Raw genomic sequence first — 16667 nt, forward strand, 5'->3', positions numbered from 1 at the left:
CCTTTTGTGAAAAAATATTTAATATATATATAATATAATATATATATTTATTTATTTTTATATGTTTATATTTCATTTTTTTTGTTGAACAAAAAAATATACATTTTATAAAGATCAATATAAAATCCATAGTTCCTAGCGAATTACCAATCGATAGTATAATTTCGCTAATTTTATGGATATATATTAAAATAAAAAAATAAATAAATAAATAAATAATCAGTTCAATTTATATAATAATCATACATACATATATACATATATATATATATTATATATATTATATATTTTTTATTACGATGGATGATAATACAGCTAACATAATTGGATCTCATGATAATATTTTGACAGACCCAAGGATAGCACAAGATTGTAGTGCTGAGACGGATGAATTGTTGAATAAAGCAGAACAATATTGCAAGGTATTATAAAAAAAAAAATAAAGAAAAATTTAAATAAATACATAATAATATGTTATATATATGTATATTATATATATATATATATATATATATATGTGTATATATTTATTTATATATATATATTTATTATTTTTGTGTTTGTATTAATTTTGCTTTAAATTTCAGGTTGGAGATTTTGAAATTATTTTGGAGGAACTTATAGTGCTAGAAAAAAAATGCAGACAATCATATGATGGTATATCTACTAGTAAGATATGTTGCTTTATTCTTAATAAATATAAAGATCTTGGAAACTATAGTAAGGTGAATGAATATCTGATATTTTTTAACAAGAAAAGAGGTCAATTAAAAAGAACAATAATAGATATAATAAATTTATGTAAGGGATGGATAGAAGATATTTCAAATAAAGAAGATAAATTAAATTTAATAAATACATTATGTATTGTTAGTGAAGGTAAAATATTTGTAGAAGTAGAAAGATCTGATGTCATGCGTATGTTATCAAAAATAAAAGAAGAAGATGGTAATATTGAAGAAGCAGCTAATATATTACAAGATGTTCAAGTAGAAACTTTTATATCAATGAATAAAAGAGATAAAACAGAATATATATTAGAACAAATGAGATTAGTATTATTAAGAAAAGATTTTATTAGATGTCATGTTATAAGCAGAAAAATTAATCCCTCTTTATTAAATACAGAAGAATTTGCTGATTTAAAATTAAAATATTATATGTATATGATCCAATATTATATTAATGAAGAATCTTATTCTGATGTAGCCAAATGTTATGAAGAAAGATTTCATACAGATATTGTTTTAAATGATCGAAATTTATGGATTGATGAATTAAAATGTTATATTTTATTTTTAATATTATCACCATATGAAGAACAACAAAATAAATTATCAAATTTATTAAAAATGCAAAAAAAAAAATTAAAAGAAATACCTATATATCAAAATCTTGTACAAGATTTTATTGAACAAGATTTAATACAATGGCCTTTACCATATGAAGAAGAATTATTTACATTCTTTATATTTAATGATTCCATATTTCTAGGAGGACAAAAGAGAAAAGATTTCTTTAAAAAAAAAGTAATGCATCATAATATACATATTATATCTAACTGTTATGATCAAATCTCTTTAAATAGATTAGCTCAGTTATTAAATGCATCTGTTCAAGAATCTGAAAATTTATTATCAGAATTAGTATCTGGAAAATTTATCAATTCTAAAATAGATAGATTAAATGGTATTATAAAATTTGGACAAAAAAATAATCCTGAAAATTTATTGAATTCATGGTCTTCACAAATTAACGATATATTAGATCTACTAGAAGAATCCTCACACTTAATACAAAAAGAAAGAATGTTACATGAAGCAAAGTTAAAAAGAATACAACTTGAAAATAAAAATATGACACTATAATAAAATATATATATATATATATATATAAAACCTTTTTTATATATACATATATATATATATATATATATATATGTATATATGTTCAAAGTGAAATATATCATATTTTTTATTGGTCCATCTATCTTTTTCTATTTTGTTATTTTTTTCATATTTTGTTATTTTTTTTATATTTTTCATATTTTTTATATTTTTCATATTTTTTATATTTTTTATATTTTTCATATTTTTTATATTTTTCTATTTTTTTTTTTTTTTTTTGAATATGCCGAAATGAGAACTCTCTAACTTGTTTAATAAAATTTTATATTCCTTATGAAAAAAAAAAAAAATATATATATATATATACATATGTATTTTTTAAAATTAAGATATTTATAAATATTTAAATTGTATATATAATATATAATATATAAAATATTATTTTATAAATATATATGTAATCTTAGTTTTACCTTTTTTCAAAATTTATACATATATATATATTATTATAACCATATTTGTGAGTATATATTTATATATGTTATATATAACGCAGTATTATAATTACATCTTTACTCTTTTTAATAGTGTAAATAAATAGATAAATAAATATATATATATATTTATATTTATATATATATTTTTTTTTTTTTTTTTTTTTTTTTTTTTTAAAATGTTTATAATAATTAAAAGCAAGTGACAAACTCCCCTGCAATCAACAGAAAAAAAGAAAAAAAAAAAAAAATTGTTTATAAAATAATATGGTAATCCTCCTCTTACTTGCTATAATATGCTCATATAATATAACATCATATCCATGCTTAACTTATAAAAGAAAAAAAAACTTTCATTATTTAGAAATATTTAAAAATGAGAAAGAGGAGAATTCTTTAAAAAATTACATTGATAGATATAAACTTATAAAAAGGAATCGTTTGAATATATATCCTTTTAAAAAAAATAATTTAATAAATACGTTAAAAAATGGAAATTATAATTTCAGTAAGTATATTAAGAAGGATGGTTTTTATACAACAAAATTTATAGTACAATTAAGTTTATTTTGTAAAGAAAAGAAAAAAAGAAACAATGAAAAAAAAAAAATATTTAATAATAGTAATTGTTATCGTTATAGTTATAGTTATATTGTTGTGTATTCTAATGAGGGTCTTCTTCGACATTCTAGATGCACACCACAATATACAAAAAATATTTTTGATAATAGGTGCAAAGGTTGTAGGGTGAAGGAGGGAAAAAATATAAATATCTTTGGATTTTATAATACAAATAATAGACGAATTCATAATTATTCCTTGGATATTAGCAGATCTGATGAAAATGAGACAAGTGATAAAATAAAAAACAAAAATAAAAGAGGAGAAAAATTAATAAAACATAATAATAATGATAATATTAATAAGGATGATGATAATAATAATAATAATAATAATATGGATCGTATGGATAATATATCTATAAAAAAAGATAGTGCATGCAGTAATAATCTACAAATAAATCATAATAATAATAATATGAATAAGTCAAATAATGGTGATCATATAAATACATCCAAAGATGAACGTTCCTTTGAAAATGTTCTGAACCAATATAATAAAGACTTAATTTTAAGTAAGAGCAAAATTGTACATTTAGATTTTCCAGTTTGTAGAATGAATTCTTCAAATATGGTTACAATGGATGATATATTTTATGGTGGTTTTTTAAATATATATAAACCTGTGAAATTATATTCGATGAAAGTGTGTGAAAAAATTAAAAGAATATTAAAAGATTATTTTTATAAATTATATAAAAAAAAAGTTAATATAAAAGTAGGACATGGTGGCACCTTAGATCCATTTGCTGAAGGTGTTTTAATAATAGGAATACAACAAGGTACCAAAAAATTATCAGATTTTTTAAAATGTTATAAAAAGTATTTAGCTCTATCAATTTTTGGATATGAAACAGATACATTAGATAGAGAAGGAAAAATTATTAAAGAAGAACATGTTATTCATAAGAAATTAAAAAAACAGGATATACTAACAAATTTACAAAAATTTATAGGAAATATAGAACAATATCCACCTATATATTCAGCAAAACGTTTCAAAGGTTTAAGATTATATGAATATGCAAGAAAAAATATATCTGTACAAATTAAACCTAGTAATGTATATATTAAAGATATTCAATATTATAATCAAATCGATTTTCCTTTTTTCGATTTTTATATACATTGTTCTGGAGGTACATATATAAGAAGTCTCATAAGAGATTTCGCAAATTCTTTGAATACAAATGCGACTTTAATAAAACTCGTAAGAATTGAACAAAATGAATTTAATTATAAAAACTCTCTTCACTATGATGACATAAACCTTGATAATATAAAAAAATATTTTATCAAGTTGTGATAATCAAATTTTATGACCTATATGTTATATGTACATTATATATATGAATAAATAAAAGTAATTCTTTATATATATATATCATGCACACATATAAAAAAATATATATATATATATGTATATATATGTGTGTGTGATTATATATATATCATTTCATATATATATATATTTTTACATATTTCCTTTTTTTTTTTTTTTTTTTTTTTTTTTTTTCTTTATTTTTTTTTTTTTTTTTTTTTTTCGTGAATATATCCATATATATATTTTTTTTTAAAAATAAACATTTCATTATAAAATTAATATGTATAATACATATGTCCCTATATGAATATATTTATTATATCCCTCTTTCCAATCCTTTTATTTTATTTATTTATTTATTTATTTATTTATTATTTTTTTTTTTTTTTTTTCGAACAAAAAAATGGTTAAGATAGGGAAAAAATTAAAAGGCTTTAATGACTGTATAGTTAAATTAAAAACAAACATAAATGAAAAGATAATAACAGAGAAAGAAGAAAATCATGAAGAAGAAAAAGAAAGACAACGTGAAAATTTAAAAAATGAAAAAGAGAATGAACTAAGAGAAATGATATTCGAACATGACGATCAACAAAATATACATGAACAAAACAGAAAATTATATTTAGAAAATATAAAAGATTCAAAAATATATATACATGATGATATACAATATTATTTAGAAAAAAATAATATTCCAACATTGTTAGTATTACTTCTATATAGAATATTAATAGAGAAGCCTCAGAATGTCATAAAATTTATAATAGATCAAATATATATTTTTCTCGTTACAAAAACTGAAACAAACAAAAAACTTACTTTATTAAAACCTTTGGAATGTACATTTCTACAATCATGTGAAGAAAATAAAAAAAATAAAATAAAAAAACAAGATGAAAATAATATGATAAACTTATTAAATGAAGATATGGATCCTTTATTTCATAAAACAATTAATGATACACTTGAAAAAAATAACCATTTAATAGAACCCATAAATTATGAATCCTTCATAAAACAACAATTTTTTAGTCTCGATAATATATTAGAGGTTGTAGATTTTCTTAAAATAGAAAATACAGAAGAAATTTATTATAATAATCTTATACATATTATTAAAAATTTTCAAAATCCTATAAACGATCAAATATTACAAACAGATAATATGTCATATGGACAAACTATATCTTTAAATAAGGCATTATATTTAGCTGAAACATTATACAACAATTATTTTTATAATTTATAATATTATTATTAAACCATACACAATTATAAGTCTATTATATTATATATATATATTGTCAATATATAACATAGCAGCATAATATAATAAAAATTACACTCATCACAACAAAAACAAAAATAAAAAATTAAATACTTTTCTAAAATAATTTTTAAATATATGAATATATATATATTAAATAAAACATATGCAATCACACATACCATTAAGGTGTCATCATGTAAATAAATAAATAAATATATATATATATATATATATATATATATATATATTTTATATCATAACTATTTAGAAATCTACGAATCATTAATTTTCTCTAAACTTTTTTGAAAAGTAATTTTTGTTTGAGGTTTTGGATCAGGTGGCAAGCACTGCATTTGCATCCTATAATAAAAGAAATTAAATATAAAATATATAAATATAAATATAAATAAATAAATAAATATATATATATATATATATATATTTTTATTTTTATATATTACTTATTTGGTGAATCCTTTATATTATTGTCCCCTCTTAATGATTTCAAGGTAGTAACAGTATTCCTTTGATCCTTATTATTTTCCTTTATGCTCATATCCTTTTTTAATTGAGTTCTATTACCTAAACCTAAATTAGGTGGCATCATAAAATCTAATGACTTTGATGTCAATTCATTTATGAAATCTATAGAATTCATGTCGCTCATTTTCTCTTCTCTTTTATCACAATCATTATCTGTATTATTATACATTTCATTCATTTTTGATAATTTTGAATAATAGTTTTTTTTTGAATTTTCATTATCTCCTGATATACTATCATTTTCATTTGACATGTTATAATTACTATCTGTTTTTTCTTGATAAATTTCTTCATTATTAAAGAATTCATTTATAACATTATGTATATTAACTTGTTTTTGTAATTCATCTTCGATTTTATATAACTCATCATTTGTATCTTTCCTTTCTATTATTTTATAATCATCATCATTTTTATCCCATATTTTACTATTTATTAAACTATTAATATATATTTCATCATAACTATAAAATTCATAATCATCATTTACATTTTTCTTTTTTTCAGAATCTGCTCTTTCCAAGTTTCTTTGTTCTTTTTCATCATATTCTTTTTTATGTTCAAAAGAAAATACTGTTGAATCATTCTTATCATATGTATTATCATTAATATTATTACTTTTTATTTTATCACTATTTATCTCATTCATTGAAATATTATGTACACCATTTTGTATATCGTTTTGTTCGACCCTTTGTACCTCCTCTTTTATCTTATCATCTTCTTCATATTCAACTTCTTTACACATATTAACAGATCCCATAATATTAGTCACTTCCGAATTGTTATTCCTATTAATTTTATTCGAATTCAAATTCTGATTCGTTCTTGTGTCTCTCCACTTTTTTTTTATTATACCTTTACTTATTTGATTTACTGTATTTATTTCCATGTTATTATTACTAGCCACATTTTCAACACTGTCTCTACTTTGTTCACTCATATTTGAACCCACCATATATTTATTATTCATCAATACTTCATTTTCGCAAATACTTATTCCACCATTTTTATTAAGCTCATTTATGTTAGTCGTGGGCACACTGCTACTATTATTAAGATCTTCTTTATTATCACCTGAACTGTTCATATCATTTTTATCTATATTGTTCAAATTTTTATTATCTCCTGAACTGTTCATATAATTTTTATCCACATCATTGTTAAAATTTTCATTATCTCCTGAACCGTTCATATCATTTTTATCCACATCATTGTTAAAATTTTCATTATCTCCTGAACCGTTCATATCATTTTTATCCACACCAATGTTCAAATATTTATTCTCATCTGGATAATTTTTTCTAGAACATTTGTTGTTCAATTGATCATCCAGTTGTTCATCACATTTTGACAAATATCCTTGAGAAGCAAATGTTTTCTTTGTGAGATGTCTATTGTTAAAAAGTGGAGAGGTTTGCATATCATTCTCTTTATGATTATAAATATGATTTTTTGTTAACTGATTTATGGTGAGTTGTTCATTTTGATTGTTTATGGGTATATTACAATTTTGTTGATATTTTAATATTTGGTTAAAGATAATAATATTTTTATTTTTTTTGACAATGAATGCATTGGATGCATTATTTTTATATTTGTTACAATAATTTTGTGCTGAAAAGAGGGTTAGCAATTTTCTTTTGTAATTATATTTATATCCTTCTTGAACACATTCATGTCCTCTTATAATTAATTTGAGTTGATTATTTTTTAAGAAATCATTAAGTCTATGTTTTCCAAATTTGAATGTGATATTTCCTCTTCTGGATGGTATTATATCATAAGTGGCTGAATTTTTTAATAATTGTAAATCTAGTTCATCATTATAATTAATAGGATCAGACCACAGAGTATCAATAATAATTTTTTTGACACGTTCGCTTTTATTATTACTATATCTATCTACATTTTGTGGAATTAAAATAGGTTTATGTATATGTTGATAATCTGAAATAGTCATAACACTATCACCTATACCACCATGTATACATAAGATATTTTTATCTAATAAAACACCTAATGGGAAGAATTCAAAAACATCATTAATTCTATTGAATAGTTCATATGAATGAGCAGAAATAACTTGTTCTTGATAATTTATAATACCCATATATTCCATATTAGTTTTCATTTTTATTTCGATATCTTTATAGAATCCATAAATATAATTAAATAATCTATCTTCATGATTACCTCTTAAAAGATAAATATGTTTTGGAAATAAAATTTTTAAACTGAATAGCAAGCAAATAACTTCTAAAGAATAATTACCTCTATTTATTAAATTTCCTAAAAAGATATATTTAATATCATTATCATTATATTGTATATCATTCTTTTTATCTACATTTATATTTTTATCATTATTCATATATTCAAATTTTCTTAAATCTGTTTCAGTGAGTAATAAATTTTTATTATTATGCATAGGCCAATTATATAAATTAAAAAAGTCCAATATATCATATAAATTTCCATGTATATCACCAAAAACTTTACAAGGTAAAGAAACATTTTCTTCTAATGAGTTTTCAATTTTAAATAATTTAGCAACTTCATCACATAAAAGAAGAATATCATTGTATGTACATATCTGAAAATTTTCAAAGAAGGATGTATATGTATGTCTTTTTTTTCCATAACATACTTTATAAAAGATACTAAATATTTTGAATGCTATATCTTGATTTAATGTATTTAATCTATGATCTGTAATATATTTTTCTCTATATATTTTGACTAATATTTTAATTCTTTCTATTTTATCTTCTATAATATGTTCTATATGTAATTCTTTATTGTTAATCATGTTATATTGTATATCTTCTCTTCTTCCAAAATGTGGTAATTTTTTATTCATATTTATTAAATTATTTTGTTCATTATATGAGGGGAATATTTTCTTATCATTTTCTATATTTTTATTATTACTAATAGGTTTATTAATATTGTTATATGATACATTTGTATTACAATATATATTATCATTACTATTATTTATACTATCATTATTATTATTATTATTATTATTATTATTATTTTCATTGATATTTTTTGTATTATTTATATATTTCTGATCATGTTCGAAATGATTATATCTATCTTTGGCAACATTATCATATAAATTATCATTCATATTATATATTACATTTCTTTCGTCATTACCATTTTGTATATCCACACCACTTAAATTCACAATATTATTATTATTGTTGTTATTTGGAAGATATGATATATTACTACAATTTTGAGCTATATCTTCTTCATCTAAATTTTCAGTTTTTTTTAAATTATCTTCTTTTTCATTGCAGCTATTTATCTGATCCTTTAATTGGTTAGTAAGATATTCCTCATTTGATGAATTGTTTTTTATATGTTCATTATCATTATTGTTATCATATAAAAGATCTTGATTTGTCATTTTGTCTTTTGTAATTATATTATCATTATTTGTTTCATCTATACTTATAACATCTCCCTTTGTTTCATCCACATTTTTTGTAACCTTCTCTTCTCCTTTTATCTCCTCCTTTATCTCTACACACCCTTCTGCTTCTTCATTTTCTGAATGAATCATTTCACGTATACATTCAGATGGGTTCTCTTCTACATTCTTTTCATATTCATCGCATGGAATATTCATTTCGACCATGCATTTGTTTACATCAGCATAACTGTTATTATTTGATATACTATCTACAAAATTATCTACAGAATTATCTACAGAATTATCTTCCGAATTATCTTCAATATGTGTTTCTTTTTTTTCTTCATCTACCTTATCATCCTTGTTTGTCACATAATTATCCTTTTCATTGTCTTCGTCATTACTTATGACTTTATCATGATTTATAATATCCATATCACATTGACCATTTATCAAATTTAATGCTTTCTCTTTTCCATTTTGAATATTCTTTCTTGTGGTTATAAAGAAAGAGGTATCCATATTAATATATGTGTCTGATATAAAATTTTTAGCATATGTGTAAAGAAAATATTTTTTGACAACTGAAGATACATCATAATTAGATCTGAGTAAATTTGTAGTGCCTTGAATTTGTTTAGTAAGAACTAGATGATAAAATAAATCATAACTTATTTTTTGTTTATCTTTCATAATTTTATTTTTCTCTTTTATAACAAATTCTTTCAATTTCTTTTTATCATTTTTTAATTTTGAATATTGTAAATTTTTTGAGAGTTCATAAATATGATATAAGAAAACAAGAAACTCATTATCATTGAGATATCCATCTCTATCTAAATCGTATGCTCTAAAAATTAATTGATGACGTAATTTGCCTGTATCATCAGAAATATCATTATTAATTTGAGGGCTACATGCAAGCATACCAATAATAAAATCTGTTTGTGTTATATGATATCTTTTTCCTCTATCTAAACAATTAAATATAAATAATACAATTTTGTCTGAAGAAAATATATTTTTATAATTTTTAAAAATTAATTTAAAATTTTTTAAAGATATTAAATTTGGATATTCTGTATGACCATACTCATTAAATAAATATTTTAAAAAAATTAATTTTTCTGATATTTTATTATTCTTTTCATTCGATAATTCATCAAGTATATTTTTTATAACATCTTTTATTGTCTCTTCATTATTATTTAATAAATATTCTTTGAAAATATCTTTATTAAATCCATATATATCAAATAATAAATTGAATAAACCATGGTTTTCTATATTTATATTCTCATTATATGAAGCTACAATATTCTTCATCAGTTTGTTATGTGACATCCATTCCATAAAATTATTTTTTTCATCACACATAGTAATATTACATATATTATTATTATCATCATTATTTGTGATTTTATTGTCATCATTATTATTAGTATTTTTATTATCATCATTATTAGTATTTTTATTTTTGTCATCCCTATTTATATCATTAATGTTTCCTTTCATGCTATCCTTACTATCATCCATTTTATTGTCGCTCCCTTCCAGTTGACATGATATACTTTGTTTCTTATCTAACTCACAAATATTATCCTTTATATCATAAATGTTGGTCATATTACCATTATATTGGTATATATAATGAGGATATTCTTTTAATTCATAATTTTTTCTTCCCTCATCATGGATGTGTTCATTCATTTTATTCATGTGACTATCCATATTATTATTATTTATTTGTTTGTATATTTGCACTGAATAAGAATTCTTTTTTTTTGTATTCATAAAAATATTTTCATTTAAATTAATTGGGTACTTCACCATTTGAGGAGCATATATGTTGTCATATGAGTCTAACGAAATATAAGGATTAGAAGAAAGATATAAATTTTGTGAGATATCCTTGAATTCACAATTTTTATTTTTTATTATATGAGTATTTTTCATATTATGAATATAAGGTATATTATTATGAATAGGATATATATTATAAGGTGTGTCTTTATTTATGACATGTTTATAATTATATTCTGATGTTTTATATATATATGTATCATTAAAATGTTTATTTATATTTTTATGTTTTAATTTATTGTTAACATGATAATTGGGATATTCATATGTATGTTCATTATTCTTATTGTTTGGTATCATATAATATTTATTGAGATTATCATATTTTTTTAAACAGTTTGTATTGTAATTATCGTTTGTGTAATTGGTAAATATATTATTATGATGTTGACAATCATAATTAATATAATTATTATAATAATTCTCATTTATATCTTTTTTTTTTATATCTTCATATGTTTCAATAGGCATAAAACTCCTCTTAACAACACATCTATTATTATTATTATTATATGTATTATTTAAATTACAATTCTTTATATATACACCATCTTTCATTGAAATTTTTTTATAATCTGATCCTTCCATTGAAGAAGAATTCATAAGTGCTTCATTTTTTTTAACCACCTTACTATATTTTTCCATATTTCTTTTTTTTTTTTTTACCTACTTTTTCATATAAAAAAAAAAAAAATATATATAAAAAAAAAATATATATATATATATATATGTGTGACAAAAAAAAAAAAAAAAATTTTTTGTCTTTTGGTTATAAAAAAATAATAAAACACAAAAATAATTAATTCATATATATATATATGTGTGACAAAACAAAAAAAAAAAATTAAATTAAATTAAATGAAATTAAATGAAATATATGTATGGATCACTTAAACAAATTATAATATATATATATTATATATATATTATATATATCATTCTCTTGTGTGTTTATTTCCTCATATATTTTATTTAAAGTATTTAAAAAAAAAAAAAAAAAATACCATATTATTTTGTATAGTTGCATAAAGGTTATTTCATTTATATATATTTTTATATGTCTATATATTATTCAGTTAAAAATAAAAAATATATATATATATAAATATATATTTAATACAAACTAAAAATATTATCATACTCTTCAAAAATGAAATACATATATAAAATATATATATATATTTATATATATATATGTACATTTTATTTTTATATATGTATCACATAACTTCAGTAATAGAATAATCTAAAATGCATATATGTGCAAGTTGCTAATATTTTACATACTACTAAAAAGTAATATTTAAAAAAAAAAAAAAAAAAAAAAAATACAGGTGCAATAAAAAAAAAAAAAGAAAATACCTCTCAAAATATTTTTCAAAATACTTTTCAAATAGTGTCCATGTAGTATTTCTTTCTTTTTTTTTTTTTTTTTTTTTTTTTTTTATGCATTCCCTTTGATAATTCACATATATAACAAGATTTACACATATTCATTCATATATTATTTATTTATTTATATTTTTAATTATATTTTTTTTTGATAAATGTTTTCTTCAAAAATGTTATAATACAAAAAAAAAAAAAAAAAAAAAAAAATATATACACATATATATATATATATATATATATATATATATTTATATATATATATTTAATATGTATCATATTAATTTATAAGAAGCCAAAAATATGCACTTGAAAAAATAAAACATTAAATATATTATATATAAATAAATAAATTCATATGAATAGATATTAAAAATATTATGCACATATATATAAATAAAGGTTAGATACCTTGTTGATGATATCACAATATTAAGTAAAAAAAAATATATATACATATATATGTAGAGACATATGTCTGTATATCCACATTGCACTCGTATTATATTTATTATTATATTATATTATATTATTTTGTTTATCGAGAAGATGTTTTTGCGACATGCACTGATTTTCTATAGAAGTAATAGGATTGTATGTCTAATATTAATAATGTCAAAATAATGATTATAAATACATAAAATCTTGATGATAATGATTCACATTTTTTGGTTTGATCATTCAATGTATAGAAATACCATATGGAACAATCAGGATCTACACATATATTAAGAGCTGGTTCATAAATCTGATCCCCTATACATTGAGCTCTTTGTGTGCATTTTTCATTTGATGTATGAAAACTTTTTTTATTGGAAAAACCTACTTTATAATTTTCTTGATCAACAACTACATAAAGATTATTTAAAACAAAAGAACCAAATTTAATTAATGGTTTTGTTGTTCTACCACTATTTTCAGCTGATCTTCCATCATGTATATCAGGTATTACACATAGATAATTTTGATTATTTTTCTTATCGTTAATAATTAAATTATCTAATGGAATATAAACAGCTTCTTTCTCATCCTTATTTCTTTCTTTTCCTTTATTTTGTGATGTATTAGAACTATATATATTATTAGCGCTAACTATATCATTGTCTGATAGGAAAAATTTTAATGTTGGTAAAGGTCTATTGGAATCATCAACTGAGCACATTCTTGGTAGGCTATATTCTTCATAATCTACATTATCACTATTATTATTATTATTATTATTATTGTTGTTGTTATTATTATTGTTGTTATTATTATTGTTTGTATTTTTTCTTATACATCTATCGTCATTCTTATTTACTGGAAGATATTCCATAAGACTTAACCAAAACATTTTTGGAAGTACTAAACATTGACTGCTCAAATCAATTATAGCTTGCCAATTACTACTATATTTACCAAATATATTTTTATTACATACTTCTAAGTTATATATTGTAAATTGCATGAACGAGTCAGAAAATATACCTCCTCTCTCTCTAGGTTCTGACCATATAATGTTTCCATATTCTTTGCTATAATTACCTATATGTATAACTGAACTGGATGTCTCAAATTCGTTTTTATTTTGAATATTCATATCAACCATTTTGTTATCTATCATAATATTATTTTCATCATTATATTTTATGTCACCATCTTTTATGTCACCTAGATTTTTTTTTTTTTTTACATATTCATAATATAAGGTACCCACACTATTTACAGGAGGCACATACCCTTTTATAACATCATTTGATAAATTAATATCTAAAGCAAATATAGAATTGTTGTTTTCTATAATATTATTCCATGGACTTATATTTCTACAACCTAATTCTTTGCCAGCCAGACCAAGCATACCATCAGTATCTTTAAATAAATTCCAGTCATTATAAAATGTCATATCTACTACAAGTTTTATATCCGCACCTTGAAATAGAAGATTTGAACTTTCGGATAATGTAACAGTTGGTTTTATTATAATATTATCTCTTTTAAAAATATTTTTATTTTCTAAATTAGTATCCACATTTTTAGAAATACTACCTTTATTAATCTTATTAATTTTATTATTATTATTATTATTACTCTTGATTTTATTAAGATCGATTTTTTTCTTTTTATTTCTAATATATTTTGTTTGCTTACCCACTAGGTCTACTAGCTCAATATCATCTGATCCTTCAATATGAGTCTCGTTATACTTTAAAGAATCATAATAAACATTAGGATATTGAACCTTGTTTTCTAAATTCAATGTATTATCTGCATAACATTCATATGGCTTAGTTAGTATGGCAGGCAGACATATTAAATCATTATTACACCATGTCGAATTTCTTGATAAAAGAGGATCATAACATATTCTCATTTCATCGTCTTCTAAATAGCATGCAGGAGTATTTTTCATAAAAACATAAACTCCTTCTAATCTACTATTTAAAGATAATTTTAAAAGTTGATCACCTACTTTTACTTTAGTATATAAATTATTATTCTGAGTAAAATATAAATTTAATATAAGTCCGTCGAAATTATCTTTTGTTTTTTTATTAAAATATTCATAAATTTTTTTTTCGTCACTAGTTATTACATCATTATTATTATTATTATTGTCATTATTGTTGTTGTCATTATTGTTATTGTTATTGTTATTATTATTATTATTATTGTCATTGTTATTATTATTATTATTGTTATTATTATTTTCTTGTTTTTTTATTTCTCCTTCCAGAACACTTTCTGATAATTTTTTTTTCATTTCTTCATTTATTATATTTTCTGAATTGTTCAGGTCATTATTCTCCTCCCCTGTAGAATAATTATTAACATTTTGATGGTGTGATAATGTTTCCTTTTCATAATTAAATGGAAAATTAACACTGAATAATTCTTCATTTATGTGTTTATTAAATTCTGTAAATTTTGTTTTATCATCATATGTGTAATTTTTATTTTCGTCTGTCTCATTCTTATGATTATCCTCTTGTTTATGGTCCCCTTGATAATAAAATAAATAATTATTATCACTTATATGATTATTACTATGATTTATATTATTATTACCATCATTTATATTATTATTATTATTATTATCACTTATATTATTATTGCTATGATTTATATTATTATTATTATCACTTATATTATTATTATTATCACTTATATTATTATTATTATCACTTAGAAGCCTCTTATTTTTATGTTTGTTATAATAATCATTTTTTTTATTTATGTCCTTGTCGAGGTCCTCATAATTTTTATAATTCCCTTCCTTCTTTTTAACATGTTTGTTTATTACTTCACCCCTTGATAAAACTACTGATATCCATATAAACAATATCAGTGTAGTTATAAAATAATACGTTTTGCATTTTTTTTTTTTTATATCCATTAATTCTATACATATATAAAAATTTTTACATAAAGAATATATATAAATATATATATTTAAAAAATATAAATATTGAATTTTTTTTTTTTTTTTTTCTTTTTGTTATATATAATATATAAATCAAACTCATATAGAATTATAATACATATATATATAATATAATATATATAATAATATAAATGAATAAAGCATAATTTTTTTAAAAATAATATATTATTATATATATATATATATTAACTAAAAAATGAAAAAAAAAAATATAAATATATATAAATATAAATATATATATATATATATATATATATATATATATATATATATATTTATGAATAAATCATGTTATTTTGTCACAAACGGAAAGGCAAGAAATGAAAGAAAAAAAAAAAAAAAAAAAAAAAAAAAAAAGAAGAAAAAGTTACTGTAAAATATGTTTTTATCAAATTGAAAACAAGCATATCTAAATAATTAAAATGGATTAAATATTTATATAATATAAAAATTATATATA

At 20.1% G+C, this 16667-nt stretch overlaps 5 protein-coding genes across 5 annotated transcripts; 3 read left to right on the top strand and 2 right to left on the bottom strand.

The window, feature by feature from the left end:
* Window positions 1-299: 299 nt before the first annotated feature.
* On the top strand, window positions 300-1868 carry PADL01_1016300 (26S proteasome regulatory subunit p55, putative; the record flags this gene model as incomplete). The annotated part of the gene is made up of 2 exons (XM_028682224.1): window positions 300-422; window positions 588-1868. The coding sequence occupies 2 exons, from the start codon at window positions 300-302 to the stop codon at window positions 1866-1868; spliced, it is 1404 nt and encodes a 467-aa protein (XP_028538524.1).
* A 740-nt stretch (window positions 1869-2608) lies between these two features.
* On the top strand, window positions 2609-4267 carry PADL01_1016400 (tRNA pseudouridine synthase,putative; the record flags this gene model as incomplete). Its single annotated transcript, XM_028682227.1, has 1 exon — window positions 2609-4267. The coding sequence occupies one exon, from the start codon at window positions 2609-2611 to the stop codon at window positions 4265-4267; it is 1659 nt and encodes a 552-aa protein (XP_028538525.1).
* A 421-nt stretch (window positions 4268-4688) lies between these two features.
* On the top strand, window positions 4689-5537 carry PADL01_1016500 (conserved Plasmodium protein, unknown function; the record flags this gene model as incomplete). The annotated part of the gene is made up of 1 exon (XM_028682228.1): window positions 4689-5537. One exon carries the CDS (start codon window positions 4689-4691, stop codon window positions 5535-5537), a length of 849 nt encoding a protein of 282 aa, XP_028538526.1.
* A 293-nt stretch (window positions 5538-5830) lies between these two features.
* On the bottom strand, window positions 5831-12039 carry PADL01_1016600 (serine/threonine protein phosphatase 8, putative; the record flags this gene model as incomplete). Its single annotated transcript, XM_028682229.1, has 2 exons — window positions 5831-5918; window positions 6020-12039. The coding sequence occupies 2 exons, from the start codon at window positions 12037-12039 to the stop codon at window positions 5831-5833; spliced, it is 6108 nt and encodes a 2035-aa protein (XP_028538527.1).
* A 1282-nt stretch (window positions 12040-13321) lies between these two features.
* Window positions 13322-16159, bottom strand: PADL01_1016700 (conserved Plasmodium protein, unknown function; the record flags this gene model as incomplete). Its single annotated transcript, XM_028682230.1, has 1 exon — window positions 13322-16159. One exon carries the CDS (start codon window positions 16157-16159, stop codon window positions 13322-13324), a length of 2838 nt encoding a protein of 945 aa, XP_028538528.1.
* Window positions 16160-16667: the final 508 nt, after the last annotated feature.

The sequence above is a fragment of the Plasmodium sp. gorilla clade G2 genome, assembly GCF_900097015.1.
Source record: "Plasmodium sp. gorilla clade G2 genome assembly, chromosome: 10".
Taxonomy (NCBI): Eukaryota; Apicomplexa; class Aconoidasida; order Haemosporida; family Plasmodiidae; genus Plasmodium; species Plasmodium adleri (nom. inval.).